At 37.2% G+C, this 26618-nt stretch overlaps 1 protein-coding gene across 1 annotated transcript in view; it reads left to right on the forward strand.

The window, feature by feature from the left end:
* The window catches only part of NECAB1 (N-terminal EF-hand calcium binding protein 1), a 208316-nt gene that overhangs the window by 86263 nt on the left and 95435 nt on the right, over positions 1 to 26618 (forward strand). The window contains exon 4 of the mRNA XM_077167170.1: positions 17134 to 17159. Coding sequence (XP_077023285.1) covers positions 17134 to 17159 — 26 coding nt within the window. The remainder of the gene's footprint in view (positions 1 to 17133; positions 17160 to 26618) is intronic.

Consider the following 26618-nt stretch of genomic DNA (forward strand, 5'->3'; position numbering starts at 1 on the left):
CAACTTCTGGTTTTGTTGATTATCTTTATTGTTTTCATATTCTCAATTTCATTTATTTATGCTCTGATCTTCATTATTTCTCTCCTTTTCCTTACTTTTGGGTTAGTTTGCTGTTCTTTGTCTAGTTTTTCCAGTGAACAGTTAATTCCTTGATTTTCACTCTTTCTTCTTTTTAAATTTAGGCATTCTGGGCAATAAATTTCCCTTTTAGCACTGCCTTTGCTGGATCCCATATGTTTTGATATGTTTTCATTTCATTTGCCTCAAGGTATTTACTGATTTCTTTTGTAATTTCCTCCTTGACTCACTGGTCATTTAAGCATGTGCTGTTTAGCCTCCATATATTCATGAATTTTCTGACCCTCTCCCTGTTACTGATTTCCAGTTTCATTCTATTGTGATTTGAGAAAGTGTGCATAATTTCAATTTTTTAAATGTATTGAGACTTTTTTGTAATCTAACATATGGTCTATCCTTGAGAATGATCCATGAGCACTTGAGAAAAATGTATATCCTGCTGTGGTGGGGTGTAATGTTCTATAAATGTCTGTTAAATCTAGTTCATTTATCATGTTATTCAACATATCTGTTTCCTTATTGATCCTTTGTCTAGATGTTCTGTCCATTGATAAGAGCAGTGTATTGTAGTCTCCAACTACTAAAGTAGTGTTGTCTGTTTCTCCCTTCACTGTTGTTAGTGTTTGCCTGATGTATTTTTAGGTTTGGCACATAAATATTTATGATTGTTATGTCATCTAGATGAATTGTTAATTTGATTAATATATAGTATCCTTCTTTGTCTCTTTCAGCCATTCTACATTTGAAGTCTTCTTTGTCAGATATTAATATAGCTACCCCTGCTCTTTTTGGGTTGAGGTTTCATGGCATATCTTTTCCCAACCTTTTACTTTCAATCTATTTTTGTCCTTGTGTCTAAAATGAGTCTCTTGTAGACAGCATATATATGGGTCATGTTTTTAAATCCATTCTTCCAATTTATGTCCTTTGGGGAGTTTAATCCATCAACAGTTAATGTTATTGCTGTAAAGGCAGTACTTTGTTTCATTTTTTCTTTTGGATTTTATATGTCATATCTTATTTTTTCTCTTTTCACCTTTACTGATAATCTTCATTCCTACATGCTTCTCTAGACCTCTCTCTCTTGTCTTTTCCTATCTGCCTGTAGTGCTCCCTTTAGTATTTCTTGGAGCTGGACTCGTAGTCATAAATTCTTTCAGTGACTGAAAATATTTTGAACTCCCTCTCATTTTTGAAGGACAGTTTTTCCAAATACGGAATTCTTGGTTTGTGTTTTTTTCTTTCAGTATCTAAATATATTATACCACTGCCTTCTCGCCTCCATGGTTTCTGCTGACAAATTTGCATGGTCTTATTGCGTTTCCATTGTATGGGATGGATTGCTTTTCTCTTGCTGCTTTCAGAATTCTCTCTGTCTTTGACATTTGACAGTCTGATTAGTAAGTGTCTTAGAGTACTTCTATTCAGATCTATTCTGCTAGGAGTATTCTGTGCTTCTTGGATCTGTAAATTTATGTAATTCTGTGTGGGAGCTCAGCTGTTTCACTCATGCCAGACTGGTACACAATGTGAGTCTGGTCTTTAAAGTCCCCCAGTTGTTCCATACAGTTCCTGGCTATTTAGTAGAGTTTTCCACCCCTCATCTTGCTCAGCCTTCCCAAGTACTTTCATAATGTCACCTCATTGATTGTTAAGCCTCTGTACTTTTTGGCCTTCTTTAGCCAGAAACCCAACTCATACTAGTTTAAGCAATAAAAGACAATTTATTAGCAAAACTGGAGACTCTAAGTATGACACTTGTCACCCAAATTATAAGAATTTAGCTTCATTATTCTTATTTAATTCCTGTTCTGACCCCTCTCTTTTGGCATGCTTTTCTCTTGAATTTATCCTATTCTATTCTACCAGATGGGATTCTGACATATGGTAGGGAAGGGAGAATAACTTTAAATAGTGCAAGGTTTTATCACCATAGCTACCCCACAGGTAGGAAAAGGCCCTCTCCTGACATTATACATAAAATTGCAAGAAAGTATTCTTAAATGGCCCCACTTAGCAGTATGTCCAAATCTTGGGCCATTCATCATAGCCAAGGGGAGAGGAGAGTTCTTGCATTTCCTTATGGCCAGAGTGGGTTGGAGTGAGGTAGGTTAGAAATGGGGTACTATGATTGGCAGCCCCGTCAGAGGCACACTGTTGAGGACAAGTTTCCCCAAGACAGAGTGATGATGATACAGAAGAAAGTATGAGTAGAGCAAGCAAGAGATGGCCATTGCATTATATATATCATGTAAAAGATCCAGAAGGTATGGGCAAAGTAGCAGAAAGGAGAAGAGATAAGAAAGATTCTCAGCAACCTTAGGAAGCTCTGATTGTGGATGTGGGGGTGGGGCCAGGTGTTAAGCAGAAATGAAGCAGCCTTGAGACAGAGGGGGGGACAGGGGGAGGGAGAAGGTGGAGGAGTAGAGTCATATTGTTGTGTCCTCTGAGGACATTGGACATGGGTCACCTCTTCAGTTCTGGAAGACCATGGAATGCCAATCAGCCAATTAGAGCTCAAAATCCTCTAACAGTTAAGAGTGGGATGCTAAATCACAGCAACTGTTTCACAGCTATTTTATGCTGAGGCAATTAGATAGCACAGCATAATGAAAACAGTGTCTGGTAATTATTTCTTTCTTACACCCCCTCTCCAGCATTACTCTAATCATAAAACTTAAAAGTTTGAATGAATTTTTGTTGTTGTTTCCCTGAACAGGAAATGCAGTTCCAAAAGCTTCTCGGTAAAATACCCATTATATTGGCCCTAGGCATGACTTTTACACCGGACATAATATTCAAGATGCAGTCTTCACTAAAAATCTGTTCAAAATAGGAATCCGAGTATAAAACTGGGTCTTTGAGGTCATGTTTTTTTTTAATTTTTTTTTTTTTTTTATCTCTTAAAGGTATCTCCTGGAGTCAGTTTGATGACAAAATGGGTGAACTAAGTAGGGATGATTCTCTCTTGAGTGCCATGAACAAGTGGTGCAAGTGAGGCAGGAGCAGTGTGTTCTAACAGAAAGTGTTTGTAGCCCTGGATGTTGGGACTCTGGAAATGCCAGATAAACTTGGGCCAAGGAAGAAGGGGATGAGCTCAGATGAACCTGTTGCCATCCCTTTCAGTGTCACTCAGTGTGCTCCTTGGACCAGCAGCACTAGAATAAGTGTCACCTGGAGTTTAAGAGAAATACATATTCATAGGCCCCCAGTAAATGATGGTTTAACAAACCTTCCAGGTGATTCTTACACTGAAGGGTGAGCTGCACTGGTGTAAATAGTGGCAGGATATCCAAGTGGAGAAGGCCAAAAGGCAGTTACAGAAACCAGACTGAAGCTTGGGGGAGAAGACGGGGAGGAGGTACAAGAAGTAAGAGTCAGTAGCTGCAATTGATAATTGAAGGCAAGAGGATAGTGAGCTCTGAAGGATAAGATGGAAGGGGAACTTCAGCATGACTATAAAGAATTTCTACTAAATCCAGGTTATTCTATTAGGTATTGTGCTTGGCTTAAGACACAGTGATATTAAATACTCTGTTTTCATTAGGAGACTGACCTTCTGTATGAGGGTTATTTTTCTTCTACTGAGTGTAATTCAAGTCTCTAAAGAGTCAAATACTTAACAGAGGTTATTGTATATATAATTTTTGAACTTAGTGATATTACCACTGAGTATATATTTATAATAAATTTTAAATGTTACTTTTGAGAGCATCAAATATACTTTACAGAATTCATTTCTAAGAAATGCTTTATTTGCTTTGAGAGATAATTTGTTGAGAGATAGAGTGTTGAAAGTAAAGGATGATTCCTAAAATCCCCCTGGAAATTCTTTAAAAGAACAGGTTGTTGAGTCACCTCAAATCTTCTAAAGCATAATCTTTGAGGGTTTGACTGGGAAATAAGTAATTTTTAATGAAATTTTATTGATATATATCACATAACATATAATCATCCAAAATATACAAGCAGTGGTTTGCAGTATCATCATATAGTTGTGCCCTCTACACCATAATCAGTTTTTGATTATTTTCATTATTTCCCACAAAATAAGAATAAAAATTAAAAAAAAATACCCAGGACATGCCATACACCTTATCCTCCCTATTTTTATTTATTTTTTGCCCTTATATTCTTACTCATCTGTCCATACACTGGATAAAGGGAGTATCAGCCACAAAGTTTTCAAAATCACACAGTCATATAGTAAAAGCTTTATGGTTATACAATCATCTTGAAAAAGCAAGGCTACTGGAACACATCTCAGTAGTTTCAGATATTTCCTTCTAGCTATTTTAATACACTAAAAACTAAAATAGGATAGCTGTATAATGCATAAGTATAACCTCCAGAATGACCTCTTGACTCTATTTGAAATCTCTCAGCCACTGAAACTGTATTTTCTTTCATTTCTTTTCCTCTTTTTGATCAAGAAGGCTTTCTCAGTCATATGATGCCAGACCCATGCTCATCCCCAACAGTCATGTCCCAGGTTGCCAGGGAGATTTACACCCCTGGGAGTCATGTCCCATGTAAGAGAGAGGCAGTGAGTTCACCTGCTGAGTTGGCTTAGAGAGAGAACCTCCTGCAACAAAAGAGGTTCTCTGGGGGTGACTATTAGGGAATAATTATAGGTAAGCTTAAGCTTCTCCTTTGCAGGAATAAGTTTCATAAGGGCAGGTCCCAAGACCAGAGGCTTGGCCTATTAAATTGGTAGTCTCTGATGCTTGTGAGAGTATCAGGAATTTTCCAGATAGGGAAGTTTAGTATTTTAACATTTCTCCCCTGTTCTTCACTGGGACTTTGCAAATGGTTTTTGGTTTTGTTTTGTTTTTTTAATGTTCTGCCCAGATCAGGGCATCACACTTAAACATGTACAAACCAACAAGATCTCACTCCCTATTCAAAGTTCCACGTCATCATAGTGTTCAAATAAACTGAACATACAAGTTAAACTAGATAGTGTGCTATAGAAAATATAAATCTTGTACCAAATAAACAAATCTTCCTTTGGTCTCACACAGATGTTGAAGTTTAAAACACAGTCAATTTAATCTTTTTTAGCCTGATTTATATAGTCCTAACTAGATTGGCTTCATTCCTGTCTCTAATTGAAGTCAAATCTCTTTATCAGCTTTTTAAATAGTTGCTGTATGGTGTAATGCTGACTTTCATAGCTGTAGAACCTTAGCTCGGAGTCTCAGGTGTCATACAGATACCCAAAGTTCCACGGAATGTCCAAGTGATGCACAAATAGCTCAGAATCTCAGAATTTAGAAATAACAGTTACAATTCAAGAATAGATGTGACTGCTGTAAGAGGTTATAATTTAAGAACCTTTACTTCTTAAGCCTTCCTCTGATAACCTGTGCTCTAGAATTCTATTCTCAGTCTGCACATCAGAGTTTGTCAGTATCAGTAACGTGTTAGAACATTTGTCTTTTCATTTCTGGTTTATTTCACTCAACATGCTGACCTCAAGGTTCAGTCACCTAGTTGCATCATGAATCACAACTTGATTCTTCTTGCAACCACTCAATATTCCATAGTATATAGAGACCACAGTTCTCCCTTCCATTCATCATTCAGTGTACCCTTTGGCCACCTCCATTCATTGCAAATCATGAGCACTGCCAATACCAGTATGCCTCTACTTTCAGTTCTTCCAAGTATATACCTGATAATGGGGTTGTAGGATCATATGACAACCCTATATATAGTCTCCTGTGGAATTACCATCCTGCCTCTAGAGGGGCTGCACCATTCTAGTTCCCCACTAACAGTAAATAGGTACATCTCTTTCTCCACATACTCGTCAGCACTTTTATCTTTGTTTATTTTTTAAACAGTTTTATTTACAAACCGTATAATACATCCTAAGTAAACAATCAATAGTTCCTGGTATAATCATGTAGTTACGCATTCATCACCACAATCTATACGAAGACATTTCTGTTTCTTCTGCAAAGAAAGAAGGGGAAAACAATGACGAATAAGAAATTAAAAAATGAAGTGAAAAGGAGAAACACCACCAAGGATCCCATACCTCTCCCCCATATCCCTCTCTTATTGACATTTAGCTTTGGTATATTGCCTTTGTTACATTTAATGGAAGCATATTACAATGCTACTGTTAACTATAGACCCTAGTTTGCATTGATTGTATTTTTCCTTACACTATCCCATTTTAACCTCCTTGCAATGCTGACATTTATTTGTTCACCGTCATGTAAAATCTTTATTGTATTTGTACATTTAATCACCATCATTGTCTACTCTAGGTTTCAATTTTACAGTTCCAGTCTTTGTCTTGTATCTTCCCTTCCAGTGTCATATATACCCCCTAACCCTCCTCCATCAACCATACTCACTCTCAGCTTTGTTCAGAGTATGTACAATATTGTGCTACCATCAGATAGTATTGTCCTATCCACTTCTGGATTTTTGCAATCAATCCTGTTGAACTTCCTTACTCTCTCAGCATCAAATGCCCAATCTCTACCCTCTTTCTATTGCCTGATAACCTGTGTTCTTAACTTTAACTCTTAAAGTTCACTCATTAATGTTAGTTCATATTAGTGAGACCGTACAGTATTTGTCCTTTTGCTTCTGTCTAACTTAACTAAGCATAATGTCTTCAAGTTTCATCCACATTGCTGCACGGGTCATGACTTAATTCTATCTTACAACTGTGTAATATTCCATTGTATGTATATACCACAGTTTGTTTATCCACTCATCTGTTGATGGACATTTCAGGTGTTTCCATCTCTTGGCAATCATGAGTAATGCCGCCATAAACATTGGTGTGCAGATGTCCATTCGTGTCCCTGCCTTCAGTTCCTCTGAATATTTACCTAGTAATGGGATTGCTGGATCATATGGCAATTCTACTTTTATCTTCCTAAGGAACCATCACACTGCCTTACAGAGTAGATGCACCATTCCGCATTGCCAGCAATAGTGAATAAGTGTGCCTCTTTCTCTACAGCTTCTCCAGCACTTATAGTTTTCTGTTTTTGTGATAATGGCCATTGTAGTGTGTGTGAGATGCTATCTCATTGTGGTTATGATTTGTATTTCCCTAATAGTCTGTGACATTGAGTATCTTTTCATATGCTTTTTACCCATTTGTAGTTCCTTTTCTGAAATGTGTCTGTCCATGACTTTTGCCTATTTTTTATTTGGGTTATTTGTCTTTTTGTTGATGAGTTGTAGGCTTTCTTTATATATTCAGGATATTAAATATGTGGTTTCCAAATATTGTCTCCTATTACATAGAATGCCTTTCTACTTTTTTGACAAAGTTTTTTGATGAACAAAGCTGTTCTATTTTGAAGAAATCCCAATCATCTAGTTCTTTCATTGTTCACACTTTGGGTGTAGGAAACCATGTCCTATCACAAGATTTACAAGATATTTCCCACATTTTTGCCTAAAGTTTTATGGTCTTAGCTCTAATGTTTAGGTCTTTGATCTATTTTGAGTTAATTTTTGTATAAGATGTGAGATAGGGGTGTTCTTTCATTCCTTTAGATATGAATATTCTGTTCTCCAAGCACCATTTATTGAAGAGGCTGCTCTGTCCCAGCTGACTTGACTGTCTTATCAAAGATTAACTGTCCATAGAAGACAGTATCTATTTCTGAACACTCAATTCAGTTCCATTAGTCAGTGTATCTATCTTTATGTGAGTACCATGCTGCTTTGACCACAGTAGTTTTGTAATGTGCTTTAAAAAGTATGACACTTTCCACTTCATTTTTCTTTCTCAAGGTATTTTTAGCTATTTGGAGTACCCTGCCCTTCTAAATAAATGTGGTTATTGGTTTTTCTATTTCTGAAAATTAAATTCTTAGGATTTTAATTGGTATTGCATTGAATCTCTAAATCAGTATGGGTACACTTGACACCTTAGCTTTATTTTATTTAGACTTGGAATCCATGAACACGGTATGTCCTTCCATTTATTTGGGTCTTCCATGGTTTATTTTAGCAATTTCTTGTAGTTTTCTGCATACCGGTCTTTTGTGGCCTTGGTTAAATTTATTCCTAAATATTTTATCCTTTTGGTTGCACTTTGCAAATGGAATTTTTGCCTTGATTTCCTCCTCAAATTGCTCATTGCTGTTGTTTGGAAGTACACCTGATTTGGGGGTATTCATTTTGTTCCCAGCCACTTTACTATACTCATTTATGAATGCTGGTAGCTTTGCTGGAGATTTTTTTTGGAGTTTTTGTCATAAAGTTTCACATCATCTGAAAACAGAAATAGTCTTACATCTTTCTTTCCAATCTGGATGTTTTTTATTTCTTTTCCTTGTCTAATTGCTCTGGCTATAACCTCTAGCCCCATGTTGAATAATTGTGGTGACATCAGGCATTCTTGTCTTGTTCCTGATCTTAGAGGGAAAGCTTTCAGTTTTTCCCCATTGAATATGATGTTAATTGTGGGTATTTCGTATTTGCCTTTTATCATGTTGAAGACGGCCCTTCTATTCCTACCCTTTGAAGTGTTTTCATCAAGAAAGAATGTTGAATTTTGTTAAATGCCTTTTCTGCTTCAGTGGACATGATCATGGTTTTTCAGCTTGTATTTATTGATGTGGTGTATTCCACTAATTGATTTTCTTGTGTTGAACCAGCCTTGCATACCTGGAATAAATCTCACTTAGTGGGAGTGCCAAGGGTAGTTCAGTGTTAGAATTCTCACCATGTGGGTGACCTGTGTTCAATTTCTTGTCTATGCACTTCCCAACAAACTAGTAAAACAAACAAAAATTCAACAAATGGTGTTTCAATGGGATACTCACATGGAAAAACAATGAAATGTGACCCTGACATATAGCATACAAAAAGAAAAAAAAAAACTCATTTTGTCATGTTATATAATTTTTAAAATGTGCTTCTGGGTCAATTTGCAAGTATTGAGGATTCATTAAAGAGATTGTTCTGTAACTTTCTTTTTTTTTTTTATATATGGGCAAGCACTGGGAATCGAACCCGGGTCCTTGGGCTTGGCAGGCAAGCATTCTTACCTGCTGAGCCACCATGGCCCACCCCGCAACTCTCTTTTCTTGTTGTATCTTTGTCTGACTTTGGTGTTAGGATGATGTTGACTTCATAGAATGAGTCAGACAGCTTTCCCTCTTCAATTTTTTTTTTTGAAAAGTTTGAGCAGGATTAGTACTAATTTTTTCTTGAATGTTTGGTAGAATTCACATATGTAGCCATCTGATCCTGGGCATTCCTTTTTGGGGGAGCATTTTGATGCCTGAGTCAGTCTCTCTACTTGTGATTGGTTTGTTGTGGTCATTTATTTCCTCTTGAGTCTATGTTGCTTGTTCATGCTTTTCTAGGAAGTTGTCCATCATATCTATGCTGTCTAGTTTATTAGCATATAGTTGCTCATAGTATCCTATTTTATCCTTATTTCTATGGAAATACTGATTGATTGAGGTCTGAATTCTTTAAATGAGAGCCTCCACTTGAGTTGCTCCCCCCACCCTCCTCCCCATCCCCACCCCCACTTTTCCAGGAGAAGGTATGTCCTTTAGGGAATTATCTTCTTCACTTGACTAGTTACTTTGTTTCTCAGACCTACCTTAACTTCACCCTTTCTTGGGTCAGCCCTGACTATTGAAAATGCCTGAGGCTTTCTCTAATCAGCTACTTAATTTTATAAAAGGAAATCCCTTTTTAGACCCAGTCCCAAGCCCTGAAATTGATAAATCAGGAACTGGAGTTGGTACCAGATCTATGTGCCCCTTTTCTTGGGGCGTAGCCTTCTGGGCTTGGCTAACTCCAAAAGCCTCTTTTTTTTTTCTTCCCTCCTCTTTGCAAGACCTCAGGGTTCTTTTCCTGCTTGCTCTGGTTTCTCTGTGCTGACAGCTTGTATCCAGCAATCCAGATATGTTCATTAAAACCACAGTTGGAGCTTGGTTGAGATACCTTCCCTAACTCCTAGTAGAAACTGATTCTTTTTCACTTGGCTAGGTGTTTCCACAGTCTGACATGCCAGTGGGGAAGGAGTGCCAGCCTCCACAGTTTGGGGACTTTAGCTACAATTCCATGCTGTGATCTCAGCCCTTCCCCGTTTCTACAGAAGGAAGCAAAGATTATTGAGGTGGACCCAGGTCGGAGGTGGGGCGGGGGTAGGGTTGGGTAGGGTGACCATCCTTCCCGCCACTGCCAGCCCACGCCAGTCGGCAGGCGCCACAGCGCAGCTGCTCTTCTTTGGATGGGGAACACGCGGTCGAGGAGGAGGGGTTTGGTCCAAGGGTGTGGGCGTAGCTTGGGCGCAGCATGCCTGGGGGAGGGGTGGGGCCGTGGAGGTTCCATCTCTGCAGCCGGGCCGGTGTGGGGGTTGGGCAGAATGACTGGCCGGACTGGTGGGGCAGGGCGGGGCGGGGCGACAGGATATGTGCGAGGCCTCCCGTCCAGCCCGCACCGTCCGTCCCACCAGACCCTGTGTCCGGCTTCCTGCTCCTCCCTCCCATACAGACTGTTGGAAATGTGTGTTTTTTGAAAATCCTCCAGGTGGTTTAGATGATCAGCCAGATTTAGAAACCTTTAAACTAGAAAATGACTCAGGTATGAGCAGACTAGCTTTCTGTGCGTTCTATTTTAGGTTCCAAAAAAGAAATAGCTACCTAAGTAGAAATGCTTCTACCACAGAGAAGCTGTGGTACCTAAGTAGAAAGGCTTCTACCCCTTCTCATTTGTGCTGGGGCTTCTCGGCACCAATTGTCTCCTCTCCCAATTCAGCCTCTTGACCCCGGCCTATAAATTATGATTAATTTTCTCCCTTACTTTGCCCCTCCCTTGTTTACATACCCCCTGACTTAGTCCCTGATTTTTTCCTTGCTTTTGTGTCAGGTTTGTCCAGGTCATCCGTATGCTTTTCCTGCATGTCCTCTTTCACTTTCAGTCCGGTTTTCAGGGGAGGACTGAAACTTGTTTATAAAATGGCCAAATATGATGAGTTGAACTGCGGTGACACCTTAGTATTTATCGTGCCTTTTCTTCAGTTTAGAGCTGGTACAACTCTGTCCTCCTCCGTCTTCTTGAGCTACGCTCTTTCCTGGCTTTCCCCTGACCATCCTGTTTAGCACCTTCATAGTCCAGCTTCCCTTACTGGGCTCTTATATGATGGTGATCCCTAGGAATAGGTTTTAAAAGCCTCAGTTGGGTAGTTGCCTTGTGCCAGTTATTCTTTTCAACACCCATGTGAATGCAGAGTGAATGTAACAGAGACCCTGACCTTGAATAATGTAGAGGTCAGTAGAGCGGTTGAAGAGAGCATCATCCTCACCCTTGGTGAGTTCAATGACATACTGCTTAGGCATGAAGAGTCCAAGTGAAGGTTTCTCCATAGCCCTTATGGTCCTCAGTTTATACTCAGTGAGCAAGTGCTAGTATTCCTGTGGCTTCAAGTCCCTCCTAATGCTAAGAGCATGAAATATCTATCACTGATTCCCAGTTTCCTGAAGCTAATAGTTAAGATCACTCTTGAATTAGTATCCCTGGTTTTGATCCTGGCTCTGCTATTTCTTAGATGTGTGATCTCAAACAAGTTACTTAACGTTGCCTAATGTCTACTTCCCTGCATGCAATGGAGTTGATTATATATAAAGCATGGAGTTGTTACAGGAATTAAGTGAGGCATGCCATGTAAAAATCTTATCACTGTATTCAATAAATGCCAAATACTCCATACATATAAGATGCTAGTCAACTCTGTGTTCTTCATTTTTTAGTTTTTTCCTCGTATTTCCAAATTTGACACTCTAGGGTATCGTCAGTTTTCCTTGTAGAATTCTGAAATTTCAGTTTATCTAATGTATCACAGTTAACTGCCAACTTTTGAACCAGCTCTTCAGTTCACCAAGTTCTTAAAGGACAGTTAAATTAAACAAAAGCAAGAAAGTGGTATTGTTCTGCCTACACGCTCTTTTGAATCTCACATAGCATATAGTAACGTGCACACTGAAAGTGTTTAATTAGAATGTCTTAGATGATAAATGATTAGCTTTTAACTTCAGAAAAATAACATATGCTTTTCCAACTCCATTTTGTCTCTCATATAGGACACATAGTATTTATTTGTATTCATGTATGAGAATAAACTGACCCTATTTCGGCCCCTGTGTTAGAGACCTATGACATTTTCTCTAGATTAAAGCTTAGCGGTGACCCCAGCTATGACAGTCTAATAATCATTATGCACTCTCTAGTCCACATTTATAGTGGGTGCCAAATGCTGCCTGACACCAATCTCTGGAACCCTCGTTGCCATAGACTTGGGACAATTTAACCTATAGATTACAGGCTCTGACCCACTTTGATTTCTAGATACAATTATGATCTTCAGCAGACAAGATTTAAAGATCTGTTACCAGTGTTTACTCAGACACAGCATCACTTTACCCATGTTGATAGCCTAACTTTACATAGTGCCTTGTTTTTGGCGTCTGAGTATTTGCCTTAATTTTAAGAATCAATTTCCGCTTATACTCTGCTTCTGATTTTTTTGCTCATTGCATAGTGCACAGGCCCCTATTTGATAACCCATGTAGTATCCCCATCCCTCTAAGACTATGGAACATGGATTTATGTTCATGGTGGACCTTAGTATTCAGCTACAGGCTCTTCATTCTAGCCCCTGCCTGCTGGAATATCTGAATAGCATCTGTACCTGAAATCCCTTTGGAGACTGTATCTTATGCCACTTTATTCCTCTAGGTTAAATTCTCCCAGCTGGTAGAGCTGACCTCAGTTTAGTTTGCATCTGCCGCATCTGTTCCATTCCAGGGGCATGTCCATTTCTAGGTCACAATCCTACAGCCTGCCCGGCCCCTCTGCAGTTAACCAGACTTTGTGTGACCAATTACAGAGTTCAAAGAGTAAAAACTATCAAACTATTTTCAAGGTCAGGTACTTTGTATTCTTCTAATCTCCCAATATTGCTTCTGTCAATTTTCATTATTCCTGTTTTGTTTGGTGTGTCAGAGCTAGCTCAACAGCTTTGCCCTGATGAATATTGGAAGATATACTGTTCAGATTATCCTTAGTGAATTGGCAGATCATAATATTACTTTGTAAAATGAAAAACACAATGACGGCTGAGCATATTTGTTACTTAGCCAGTCTACTAGTCTGCCAATAAACCAACATGTGCTCCGCTACCCATTTCCATCACTGAGTAACTGAGTGTTGACTCAGATTCTCCTTGCCTCACATAATTGCTAGAAGTAAATATCTCTTTGTAAGCAAAAATGAACTCCTTCAGTCTATTAAGATATTTAGCAGTGTTTAGTAAAGTGTTTTGCGAACTGAAAAAAATTAGTTCTTTTTCACTAGAAATGTTCACTCTAATGGGGTGATAAACAGGAAACACAGTAAATCAGAACCTAGGATTCAGAATTTAAAGATTCTGCCTGATGTTCACAGTGTATGTAAATTTTAGACTCAAAGAAGAAGAAGCTAAAAATAACCAGGAATATAATCAGGAGAAGCAAAAGAGGCGTTTACAATGGTGGTTTTTCAGTAAGAAAGTCACAACCCTTTGTTCTTATTTGCAATAGGGTGGAAATGGTAAAGGCAGCTAAATCTGTAGAAGAATACCTGAGAGAGATGTTACTGGTATATAGCTAAGAGTTGGTATATAAAATGGGTAGAGAAAGATTCTAGGCAGAGATTAAACTGTACTTCAAAAATCTCTCTCTTTCTGATCCGCAGACATGCTTCTCCTTAGACAGGATAGAATTGGTTCATAGGAACTTGGAGTGCCCAAAAAGGGTAAAATCAATACAGCTTCAACTGCCCCTGAGAATGGTTAATGAATGGTGTTAAATTGTTTATGCCATGTCATTGCCATCACTAGGAATGTTGAAATGCTGCTCTTTGCAAAATTGAGAGGCAGGTCCAACTAAGATCTAAGGTAATTTTTATCAAATAGGCCCTTAAGGAGTTAAATACTATGAACTTATGTTTTATGCTTGCCAACTTTTTCTGACTTCTTGTATTTAATCACACAAGTTATTTTATTTTTCCTGATTAGTAGTGGAATATCTCAGTAACAAATGCTAGCATCCTAGCATCCAGCAGCTCTGGCTTACTACAGACACTGTTGCTCATTTTCTTCCAAAACTTACATATATGTACTTTTTGATCAACCATGTATATACAATTTTATATTTGCTTTGATTGTTTTAGGTATAATTTTAAATATAAGCACTTTTCCAAGCTATTGACTTTTACGAACATTTTAATAATTGTGTACTGATATCCAATTTGCATTGTTATTCATCTAATAAACAGTTAGCTTGTTTCCATTTTTTCCCTCACTGTTCTAAATCAGGCTGCAATGAATGTTTTTGTTCTTTACCTCTTTTTGGTGTCTAGCTGAGAATACACATTTTTATAGTAATACCTCCCTGGTTCTGTTTCAATGAGAATACGTTTATCTGTACTAGCATTCATTATTTCCATTTTGCTTTTATAAGAAAATGATCGTGTAGCTAAAAGATTATGAGGTTTAATGCTGCAAATGTTAAAAGAAGCAGGAAAATATTGCAAATATACTCAAGGCTTGTCTATGGCTTGATTTCTTTAGTATGTCATGTTACTACAAGAAGGAAATACATCTCAGTAACAAATCAGTTGTCCTAAAATTCATCCATATAAGCCCACTCTGAAAAGAATACTGCTATACAACCTACTAAAAACAACATAGTGAAAAATGTTGAATAAAGGAATGTTTGAGGCTTTAGAAAAGACGGTTTCTAAATCTCAATACCCTATGGTATAGTAAGTACGGTCTTTACTAAGGAACAAGTGGGGCTAATGTCATGCAGATTATTCTCAACTGCTATGTTTTATATGTTCCAACTAATTTAACTTTCAGGAGTAGATTGGGTTGCTCATTCTTTTGGAAATTCAAAATAAATCTCATTATAAACCTGCGGAAAAATCTAATGAAAGCAAATACAAAAGCAAAATTACCTTTAATATCCCTTTCGAATTTGAAATTCTGTGAAAACACTAAGGTTAGAAAGTAAGTATTTTAATGATGAAATTGTCTGAAATGGTACTTCTGAAAATGTCTAAGCTATTTAATCCTGAATCCAGTAAATTTCCAAGTTTCAGAGGTTTTATCCCAAAATCTTTCTTCTCCCTGCCTTCCCATATCCCTATCGATGGGTGTCATTGTGTAGAACACAGAATTGTTCTTAATCAAGATCCTGATTAGGAAATGTTCTTTAGTGTACAATCCTAATATAGATATATAGATCCGTTTGTTTAAAAGTTATATATATATATGAACCATAGTATTAATATTTATATATTATAAAACTATACAAATTTTTAAATATTAAGGTTAAATATAAATACAAATAGAAGTCCAGATATTTCCTCTTTCATTTCAGTAGATGGTCTTGTACACCCATGGGTTCCAGCCAGAGGACTTGCTTAAAGTTTTATGAACTCGTCACACCTTCATTTCATGTGTGTGTGTAAATAGTGTTTTCTCTAACTGGAATGTTCTTCCCTTAATTGCCTTTTCTACTCATATTTAGCTTTGAGATTTAGCTAAAAAATGTTCTTCTTTGTGATATAATCCCTGATAAATTTTACCAGCGCTAACTGTGCCTCTAAAGTGACTATTTTATTGATTTGTGATTACTTATTTACTTTATTAGTCTGCCCCTAATTTGAGGTCCTAGAGACTAGTGATCTGACATATTCATCCTGGCATCTATTGCATCCCGCCACAGCTGTTAGAACAATGCCTGGCACATAGCAACAAATATTTGTGGAATACATGAAAGGATGAATAGGAGTCCATATGAAAACTACCACAGAAGGTTTTACATAGTCCATCTGATGGCAGATACTACTTTATAAAATGATTCACTGAAGTATGGAGATATTATTTCTGCAAGATTAAATATTCACTGTCAGAACGAAATCCTGAGTTAAAAATTACATAACAAAGTCACTGGTAAAACTAGTAAAAGAAACCAATATTTGGAATGTTTATACCAATGTTGCACCTATCCAATGACCCTAACTTCTACTCAAAGCAGGACTAGATCATGAGAATTATTTGCATTGCAATCTGACAGGTGATGCTTGTATAAAGTCAAAGATTTTCAGTTAACTGATGTTTGTATTTTGATTTTTAGTAAATATAAAGAGGTTTACCTATTTCTATTTCATTTACTTTTTTTTGAATGAGCAATTACTCTTGAATTTTATTAAATTACCTTTTAAAATTTACTATGGTGATTTTCCTCTAAGTTATGATGTAATGTTGTGTTAATTGTTGGATATTAAACCATCCTTACATTTGTGTCTGATAACTCCTTTGCTAATATTTCATAAAAAATTTTACACTTATACCATGATAGTAATGTGTGTGTCTTCTGTTCATATGTAAATATTGAGCCATGTAGCTCTTTGTTTTGTTTTAGACATCATTTGAAATTAGCATTGAATGAAATTTCCCTCAAAGTTTGAATTTAGGTAACTTTGGAAGCTCTAGCAGTTCTGCCAAGTCAAGAATAGTGATAGTTAATATTTATTAAAAACTTCCTTTGTCCCAGTTATTCTTTTAGGTACTGTATATATACTAACAAGTTTAAATCTCACAGCATCCCAGGGGAGTAGGAATTATCTCCATCTTGGGGCTGAGGAACTGAGACACAGAGAGGGGAAGTGTTCACGGTCACATGGATGGTAAGTGGTAGACTCAGGATTTAAACCCAAGCTTTCTGGCTCCAGAGGCCTACATTCTGCACCATTATGTTATGTTGCCAAGAAGATAGAATGGGGGAAAATGAACCTCAGGAATTAATTGTTTTAAGGCATAATCTGTTAATGACATGACTCCGTAAACAATGTAAAACTTTTAAGTCAAATAACGTAACTATTTATACATTACACATACATTAGTATAGTGACATGCATTGAAAAATAGCTATATTTAATTTTGAAAAGCAAACATAAAATATGTCCAAGGTAACAGTACTATTTTCTTCATCTTTTTAGCAACCTTGACACAGAAGAACTATGTGGTAAGTTTCTTAAGACCAACCATGCCTATTACTTGTTTTAGAATGAAATAAGAATACTTAGTCTGATACCCTGGAATGAATGTCATAAGTTTAGGAGTTCTGGAATGAAGTAAGACATGCATTGAGTTCTCAAGAGATTTATCTCTTTATCCATGAGCTTTGCTCAAGTATGTATTTTATCACCTAACTGTAGAAAGAATTAGGCTTCGCTAATTTGCTCATGAGGAGAATTGTTATTACAATTGGTACATTAGTTTCACAAGAGCAAATTTCCCATCAGTTGGAATATATTTTTAAATCAATATTCAATACAACTTTATTATTTTCTTCATAATATATTGTTGCGGAGACTTTTGTTATTGCTTTGCAAAGCTGCTTCCTTGAAATGTAAAAGAAAAAAATTGTTCCATATCTGCCTGAACAAATTCTGGAATTTTAAATCTCACTTGCAAAACACATGATTTCATGGGGAAAGATAAATCTTTACAAATGCATGGTTTAATTTTCTCTTCATTTATTTTCTTGGTCTTTGTGGTTGGAAACATGTCAAAGACTAAGAATGTATAAAATTGATAGTTCTGAAACTTATTCTTTGATATAAAAATTATAAGCAATTTGAGTCTATTATATTTGAAACAGTCATATTTCTCTGAAAACTGGAAGGTCTTAGGTTATATATTTTAAGATAAATGGTATAAGTTTAATCTTGTTTAGGCTGCTTGAAATAATTCTGATAGACATGAGTTTCTCTGAAACATCCTAATTGAAGCTACGTGCACTACCTGAATATCTAATAATGCCTACAGATTTGCAGTGTACCAAAATCATCAAAGAAGTGGGTTTTTTAGTATTCAAGAATGGTTATCTTCCATTTCATCCAAGTGATAGAGCAACACTGAGAGATGCCGTACCAGGCAGGAAAAAAAATTCAGAATACAGGATGTCAAGGCAATAACTCTGAACAAAGCTAATTTGGTAATCAACACTCAAGAGCTTTCATTTTTTCCAATGGTCATAGAAAACTTTTTTTTTTTCTCGCATTTCTGTGAACATTTTTGCTGTTCTTCTCCAACGCCATAATAAAAAGAGACCTCCAAGCTCCAGGCCTGTACCACAGCAAAAACACCACCCACTAATGCTTTCCACCCCACCCCCAGACCTAATCACAGGATAAATACGTATTACAACTTTTTTTAAGGAAAAAATATGAATTAATAACTCAAGTGATTAGGCACAAACAATGACTTGAAAAATGTCAATTTTAAGTGGTAACAGGCCAAGAACTTAAGATTAAGTGTCTTTTAGCCCCTCTTCTGTTCCCACCAACTATTGACCATTCTGCGTGAAGTGATTCTAAATTTCAAGACACATGTAACCAGCAATTACACAGGAGCACATAGCACCAAATCTCCACTGAATCTCCCAGTAGGCCACCTCTGCAGGCATCCCAGAATGGCCCCAGGCCCCAAAGAAATTGGCCGAGTCTTAGAATGATGGACCCAGTAGGAGGGACCTGTCCCAGCACAGTGTCCATCTCAGGTTCAGTGAAAAGAATCTTACTGAAAAGCAAAATGTTGATAGACAGAATTAAAGTACTTAGATGTGAAAGCAGATCATGCTTTTGTAAATTATGAAACACCAGAAGAGAAAATGGAAAAATTCTGCTGTGCTTTCATACACTAAAAGATCATAGCACCATCCACACATGAGTATTAAACTGTTCTAAGCAGCCAAAAGGGCCATGGTCATGAACTGGAATTCATGGCTTTGGAATGAACAGCAATCACCAGAAGTTCAGGTGTGGTCCGCTCTTGTCCACGTGTAGACAGTTCCCCCCCCCAGTGAGGTAGAGAGGTCAAGCTGAAAGCTAAAACTGTCTTAGTAATTTCATGAATGTGGGAGAACCATTTGCTTCAAATGTCTAGATGTTTCAGGTAGCGTCATCATGTTCTCAAATCACCCAGATGATTCTTGTTTTGTTCTCTGCTTAACTTTGCCTGGTTAGGCACAGCTCATGAGAAAGCAAACTGTTACAAGGGCTCTTAAGATGAAACCCTTCTGTGGCTCTTCTTTTTTTGCCATGTTACCTGTCTATGGTAGGTAACTAGGGAATATCACATTATCTTCTATTCTTCCCTTAAAAATAATGCAAAATTTAAAATATGGTGAGTCCCCACTTAATTTTCTACAAAATTATATTTCAATTTATCTTTCTTACATAAGAGAAGTAGATTAGGAACCTATCCTGTAGTTACTGAAAAGCTTTGACTGTAATTTCCCCCTATAGTTTTAGTTAGGAATCTAGTATTGGGGATTTTAGTTGAACAGAATTGCACTCTTTTCTTTTAATCCAGCATTGATATGCCTAGTCATGTTCTATAATCTCTCCCTGTCAAAAATTTACATTTTAATTGACACAGCATAGTTTTCATTTCTCATTTTGTAAATATAAAGTAAATATTTAAGTTGGATTCTAATCAAAGCCAAATGCTTTAATGCTAGCAAGTTAAATATGTCAATTCACACCCAGCAAAACTTCCCCCTTGTGTGTGGGAGGAGCAGAGCTTGATTGGCACGGAAAGAGGATTCCTGTGTACTCTGGCAGCAGCCAAGTAGAGTTCAACAGTTTCTTTCTGTTTGTTTTAATTAGTTCGTCTATTAGTCTACTAAATTATTAGCCTAGAGTTTAAAAAAAAAAAGTCTGGTAAAATAGTGGTTTAAAATTTTTCTTTAAAAATCTGTATAATTCTGATTATGTAATTAATACCTAATTTTAAGATTTGACAATGTGGAAGCATGTAGTAGCATAAAATAAAATTTGAGTGTCTGCTATTCACCTCTCTTCCCCCAATACTAGCCTCCAACTGTTTGGCACATATACCTCCAGATATTTTTATGCATCTATTGACATTAATATGTGTACAAACATACTATTTTTTTTTCAACAGTGACAGCATTTTATATGATCACTGGGAAAATTTTTCATTGTAAAGGCAGACTGTTCCACTTCATTCTTTAAGTAAAAGACTGCTTGTTGTCTCATTGTACCTTACTTTATTCAACCAAGTTTGTCTTAAGGACTTATGGGTTGTTTCCACCTTTCCATTAGTACAAACAGTATTTGAAGTCAGCATCTGCTTGTGTACTATCTTTACATTCTTGTTGAATATTTCTGTATGGTAGATTCCTAAAAGTTCATCAGTGGTGTACAGGGGTGCCAAGATTATTTACTCTTCACAGGTAATTGTGAAGGACTTCCTAAATAGAAGCTTTAGAACACATCCTATTCTTAACAGCCATGGCATACTCAATTTTAATTAGAAAATTGTACTTGAATTCTAGCATTGAGACTTTGGTTTCCTACTTGTGCCATCTTTTGCTCCAATCTAAAACCCACTGGAGCATAATTATTCCTTTCCTGACCTTATGCAGTGTCTCATCCAGTCTTCCTAACCTTACTCTGTTTTACTGAATTGTTTTGAAGATCTTGAATTTGATAGCTGAGGATTTAGAGATTTCTAGATGAACAAAGAATAATTGCAATGAAAGTCCATCTAGCTGGTTACTTGATCTGAATGCACGGTAGTAAGAAAGCTTTGTGAGTAAGGTTGAGTAGGTTTAATAGTCTAAGTTAGTACAATACAGTATAATCTGATCTAGTTGATTGTTGTCTATGAATATTAAACTATTTTAGATGTTAGATAAAACCTATAAATAGGATTGCTAAATACTGAGGGTACAGGATAATCCTGTACCCTGGGTCACCTGTGCTCAGGCTGTAGGACAGGACCAGCACTCATCAGCAGAGGCTGGGCAGTGCTGAGGGAATCTGTGCTGGCCAAAAACACCTCAGAAGACTTTCATCCTTCTCCAGGCCCTTCAAGCTGTGTCTGCCTTGCATGTGTCCCTTAATGAGTTGTAACTCAGTTTGAGTGACACTGATTTGCATCCTTTCAACTACCCATATCCTTGGATTTGCCGCTATTCAAAGCATGAGTGCTGTAACTCTCTCTTGACTAACTTATTTTTTTTCCTGTCTAGTAGAGTGGTTGGAAAGTTCTAGTGAGGTGCATTCTGTGGGACTCACCTAAACTCGTGAAAATGCTTTGTGAGACCAGCGGTCAGTGGCCTTTGTAGCAGCTGTGGCTACTCTGGCTCTACTTGAAATTCTTAGAGCAGACCTGAAAGCTCATCCAGGTGGAGGATTGAGAGACAGAATAGGGAAAAACAAAATCCAGTGGTTTCGTGATGTGACTCTACAAATTAAGGATCATAGGGAAGGGAGAAACTGACATCTGGGTAGCATTTTATCAGAGACAATGATGCGTGAAATATCCGTGAAAGGATCACTCACCTTCTGACAGACTTTTTAAATGAATCTGCTTATAAAATTGTGTTCTGTTCTTTCATTATATCCAATCATCCAGCCTCTTAATTTTTCAAAGATTCTTCATTTAAACAGTTGAAAATTGGTTCTCACACATTTCCATATCCACTATGCAATTCTGTTTTGCTCATATCATGGAATCTATCTAAAGTTTCCAACAAAAATAGGTCTTTGTACAAAGAAGTTATTCTAGTTACCAAAGACTAAGGGTAAGGAAGCAATTTTTGAATCTCTATTTCTCTCTCTCCAATGCCATGATAAGGACAAAAACGCATTTTGCCCAACTCAAGCCAGCACTGTGATTCAAATGTGGAACAAGTCACAATGACAGGAATAAAGGACTAAACCTGGTTCAGCCCGTTCCAAAGCCATCGCTGACCTTCTGTCCCTGCTTGCCACATCTCGGGGTTAAAAGATACACTGCTGAAGTGCTAAGCCCTTACCCCACTTTCAGTTCCCAGCTTTGATGTGATCTCCCACTTTTGTACCCACCGCTTAGCACATGGCTCTTAACATTTGTGATTACATCACTCCTGGCAATTTGTCCCACCCTTGTCTTTCCATGTGGCATCACCAGCATTCCTCAAACCCTCCACAGTTTACCCATGGTAAACTCTCTGATTGAATAATCTGAGAATGTTAGTTTCCTTTTCAAAATTGTTCCATGGTTTCCAATTGTCCACAGTAGGTATCAACTTTTAACCTGCATCACAGTCTCCTAAGGAGCCTATACAAGATGACGATTCCAGGGTTAGCAGGGGGAGCAGGGAAAGGGGGAGTGTTTGTTTAAAAAAAAATTGGGAATTCAGAAACAAAAATCGGCAGGATTTCGTTGTCAACTAAATCTGAGTGGTTAGTGCAAGGAAGGAGTCAAAGATGTTGTTTCTAGCTTGAGGAAACAGGTGATGTCATTAACAAAATAACAAAATCTATGTTTTTGAGAGACCAACGGTCTCTGCCTTCTTTTGATTACCTTGGGAGAGAACAGTCTAAACTTGAGTAATTTGTTCAATTTTGTACTCTAAACTAGCAGCACAAGAGCATATCCAGAAGACATGTGAATGATCTTGGAGATAAATTTGTATGAGTGTTCAGGCACAGACTAAGTTTGTAAAGTGCATGAACTGGTGCTGCCACAAGACTGAGAAACACACCAGGCAGAGAAGAAGTATATATAGATTTATAAGGACTTGTGAACAGGAGAGAGTCTCCACTGACAGCTGCCTGGACGTGTAGCACTGTGCCAAGGGTACAGTATATGCATGACTGTAGAGCCAAGACATTCGGTGTAGTATGGGGACATTGGTCATCTAGTATAACCCTTAAAGGGGTTTAAGACCTGATGTTTTATTAAGATTAATGTTTAAGATGAAGATATAGTCAGTGCTGTTTTACATCTGTGATGACATCCCTCTCTCTCTGGGGATATTGTTTTCTTTCTTAACCTTTGTCCAGGTTAAGCAGGCTGTTTAGAGCTCAGGGTTTCATTCCCATTTAGGAGGGGGCCAGGGCACTGGGCTGCCACGATGAGGAAATGTGGAAGGTGTGGGACTATTTGTCTTTGAGACAGATAACACATTTGAAGAAGAAATGGAGTTTTTCTTAGGTAATAATAGGACCAGTATGTGACGTTATAGGGAAAAAATTTGGATTCAATATAATATAGGTCTTTTCCCATACTAAAGACCTTCAGCTTGGCCATGGTGAGGTCGTGTGTTAAGCTCTGTAATTCTTTGTTAGGAAGAGACTGGATGAATTTCATAGACTACGGAATGTAGATTTCAAAATAGATTTTTTTCAGCAATTTTGAGATATATGTTCACATATCATACAGTCCATCCAGTGTACAATTAGTGATTCATAGTAGCATCATAGAGTTGTGCATTCCTCACCATCATCAATTTTCTAACATTTTCATTACTCCAAAAAAAAAAACCACATCCTATACCCCTTACCCTTCTCTTTTATTACCCCCATTATTGACTCTTAGCATTGGTGTCATATACTTGTTACTGTTGATGAAAAAATATTAAAATACTACTGTTATCTATAGTTCATAGTTTGTAATAGGTACATTTTCCCCATATACAACTCTATGAACTCCTTATTACAGTGACATATAGTTGTTCTAGTTCATGAAACATTTTTATATTCATACTATTAATCACAGTCATTAGCCAACACAGGATCCACAATCACACACATAATTCAGTGCTGTTAATTACACTCACCATATTGTGCTACCATCTCCTCTATCCATTTCCAAACATCAAAATGGAAAGTTATTTTCTTATTTTTTTTAAAATAATAACTCCTTACCCAAAAGAATCTGATTTAGTAGATCTGAAACCTTTTCAGTAATCTTCATTTTTAACAGTAAAGTGCTTCTAAACTTCCATGTGCATAGAAATCCTCCGGGAATCTTATTAGAATGCAGATTCTGATTCAGTAGATCTGGGAAGGGCCTGAGATCCTGCTTGCTAACAAGTTCCCAGGTGGTGCTGATGTGTAGGTCCCCCCACCATACTTACTAAGAGTGGGGAGGCTCTAGAGGATTCTGAGGCAAATGATCAAAATCCTCAACCTAGGCTTTAGGATAAGATGTAGAGTACCTAGCAAAGAACTCTGACAATACATCCAGAGTCCTGTCTCATTACTTGTATTTAGTATCCTGCTTCCTTTCTGGCTCCCATCCTCAAATATATACCAATTCAGTCTTTTATGTCCTAGCAGTGCTGAACTACACATATTCTTTCAAACATGACAAAATATTGCCTGCTCCCATGCCTTCACTTACAGGGGTTATTTTTCCTACCAGGTTAAGGCCTGTTTCCTTGTTAATCCAGTCTTCTGGTATCTGTTCTGTGAAGCTCCCTGACTTCTCCTAAGCAGGTTTGAACATTCATCAGGCTGTTGTTCAATCCCATCTTGTACTTGGGCTCTTGGACTTTGTCTTTTGTAACAATGATCATGTTTATTGCAGGTGTGTGTTGGCACGTCTTCCTCTTCTACCTGATTGTAGGATTCTCAAAGGTAGAGGCTCTGTCTTTTCATCTTTGTACCCCAATCTCCCAGGATATCACCTGGGACACAGTAGGCACTAAATAAATTTAGGTAGTGGAATCAGTAAATGAACACTGACCATGAAGAAGAAGGAAATTGTCTCCTTTTATCTTTATTAAATGTCTGGGGCCTTTTCATCTGAATTCCTCTTTGGAGCCCCATTTTTCCTGGGCTACCTGACATGTATATCTTGATTGTAAAGCACTTTGTTTGGCACTGAGCTGCATCCTTTCGAAACTAGTGCCCTTAGATTCCCTACTTGAGTTTCTGTCTATGGCATGAGTGTTATAATTCTCTCTCTCTCTTCTGTTTTTTTCTTTGCTATTTAATTTATTATCTGGGGCGTGATTTTTCCACCCCTACCCACCGCATGCAGCTAGGAGGTAGGGAGGATGCATGAGTGAGTGAAGACTAGATGGGTTTCAGCTCTGGAGCCTCTCAACACTGACTTTCTCTTTTTACTCAGCATGTGCAGGCATGTACATGTGTGTCTGTCTTCAAAGTAGAAAAACACTTAGTTCTCCTCAGGGGCCCTCACTTGGCTATGAATAAAAATTTTATTTTTTTCTTATTTTATTCTTTCATCACCCTTATTTTTTAGCACCAAATTGTTTTGTTTTCTCTTTCTGTATGCTTGCATTTAAATTCACATCACAATCTTCCTTGAGGCTTTGTGTATATTAAAATTAAAAGCTGCTAACTAACTTTATGCATGTTTATTTACACTTTGTTTCAACTTACTGTGGACTCTATTCTGGTATTTATTATTTTGCCAACTTATATTCTTCAGCCACGTCAGTGTCTTTATTACAAATAATTACTTGGAAAAGGCCACACATCTTTGCTGACACTATCAGAAGGTCCGCATCATAACCAATTGCTAAAATGTTACTTTGAAGCAGGTATTTTAGCAGCATCTGGTTTCTTATTTATTTTTCCAACTAATCTATTCCTATAAGAACTGTTATATGATATGACTGGCATAATCAGGAGTGCATTTTGCTTTTTGTCAAAAACATGTTTGCTTTTAATCCATGTTTACTGAGACTTTATTTTAGTAACCATAATCCAGAATTAATTTATTGCTCACCCATGTTTTTTTTCTTCTCTGAAGAAGTCTATACCTTAACTAATGAATCAGTCAATGGACCTTTCCATTTCTTATTAATATTAATGTCAAAAAATAATCCCACCTGGAGGATTAACTAAGTTAATCAAGGCAATTTCTATCAAACATGTTATTTATCCGAATGGTATCCAGTGAGAATATGAGATTACATTTACAAATATGTGGTTTTATTTACCATTTCAATTTTATTCCTCAAATGCGTATAGGGAGATCACACAAATGGTGAGGGCTATTGAATTTCTAGTAACTGAAAGCACTAGATCTTTTAAATATCTGAATTTTTATTATGCTAGATTGCCACCATTTTAGAAACACATGTTTGATTTCTGTAAGTAAATACGAGATCTTACATTTTATCTATATTGTATTTCAGTTATAAATTTGGGATCAATCCAACTTCCATCTTTTTCATTTTAACCGTTAACATCCAGTCATTATATATTCCTATCAACCAATAAATGTGGTCTACATGCCTCTTGCTCTGCCTAAACTGTTGAACAGAAATGAGATTGTCTCAGGAGCCAGTGCAGAGGAGGTGCCACAAGAGACCTCCCTTTTGGTTTTTGCAACAGCAGTGATTCTTGGCCTTGAAGAGAGCTTACTTTGCTGAAATGCCTCCCAGGAGAAACAATAAGATGTACCTTATTTTTTCTGAAATTACTTTGCTAATGAGACCTATAATAGCATTCTTCTTGAGACCAAATTTTTTTCTTGAAACAGCTTTGTTGGTAGAGTCAGCTTCATCTTTTTCTTATTTTCGTAGGAAAGAATATTTCTTCAAGGATAATGGTAACCACCCAGGTTTTTATTTTGGCAATGAAATGAGTGTATTGACACTTCAGTCATTTGAAACCTTCCAGTTTTCATTTATAGCTAACAT

The sequence above is a fragment of the Tamandua tetradactyla genome, chromosome 6 (assembly GCF_023851605.1).
Source record: "Tamandua tetradactyla isolate mTamTet1 chromosome 6, mTamTet1.pri, whole genome shotgun sequence".
Taxonomy (NCBI): domain Eukaryota; kingdom Metazoa; phylum Chordata; class Mammalia; order Pilosa; family Myrmecophagidae; genus Tamandua; species Tamandua tetradactyla.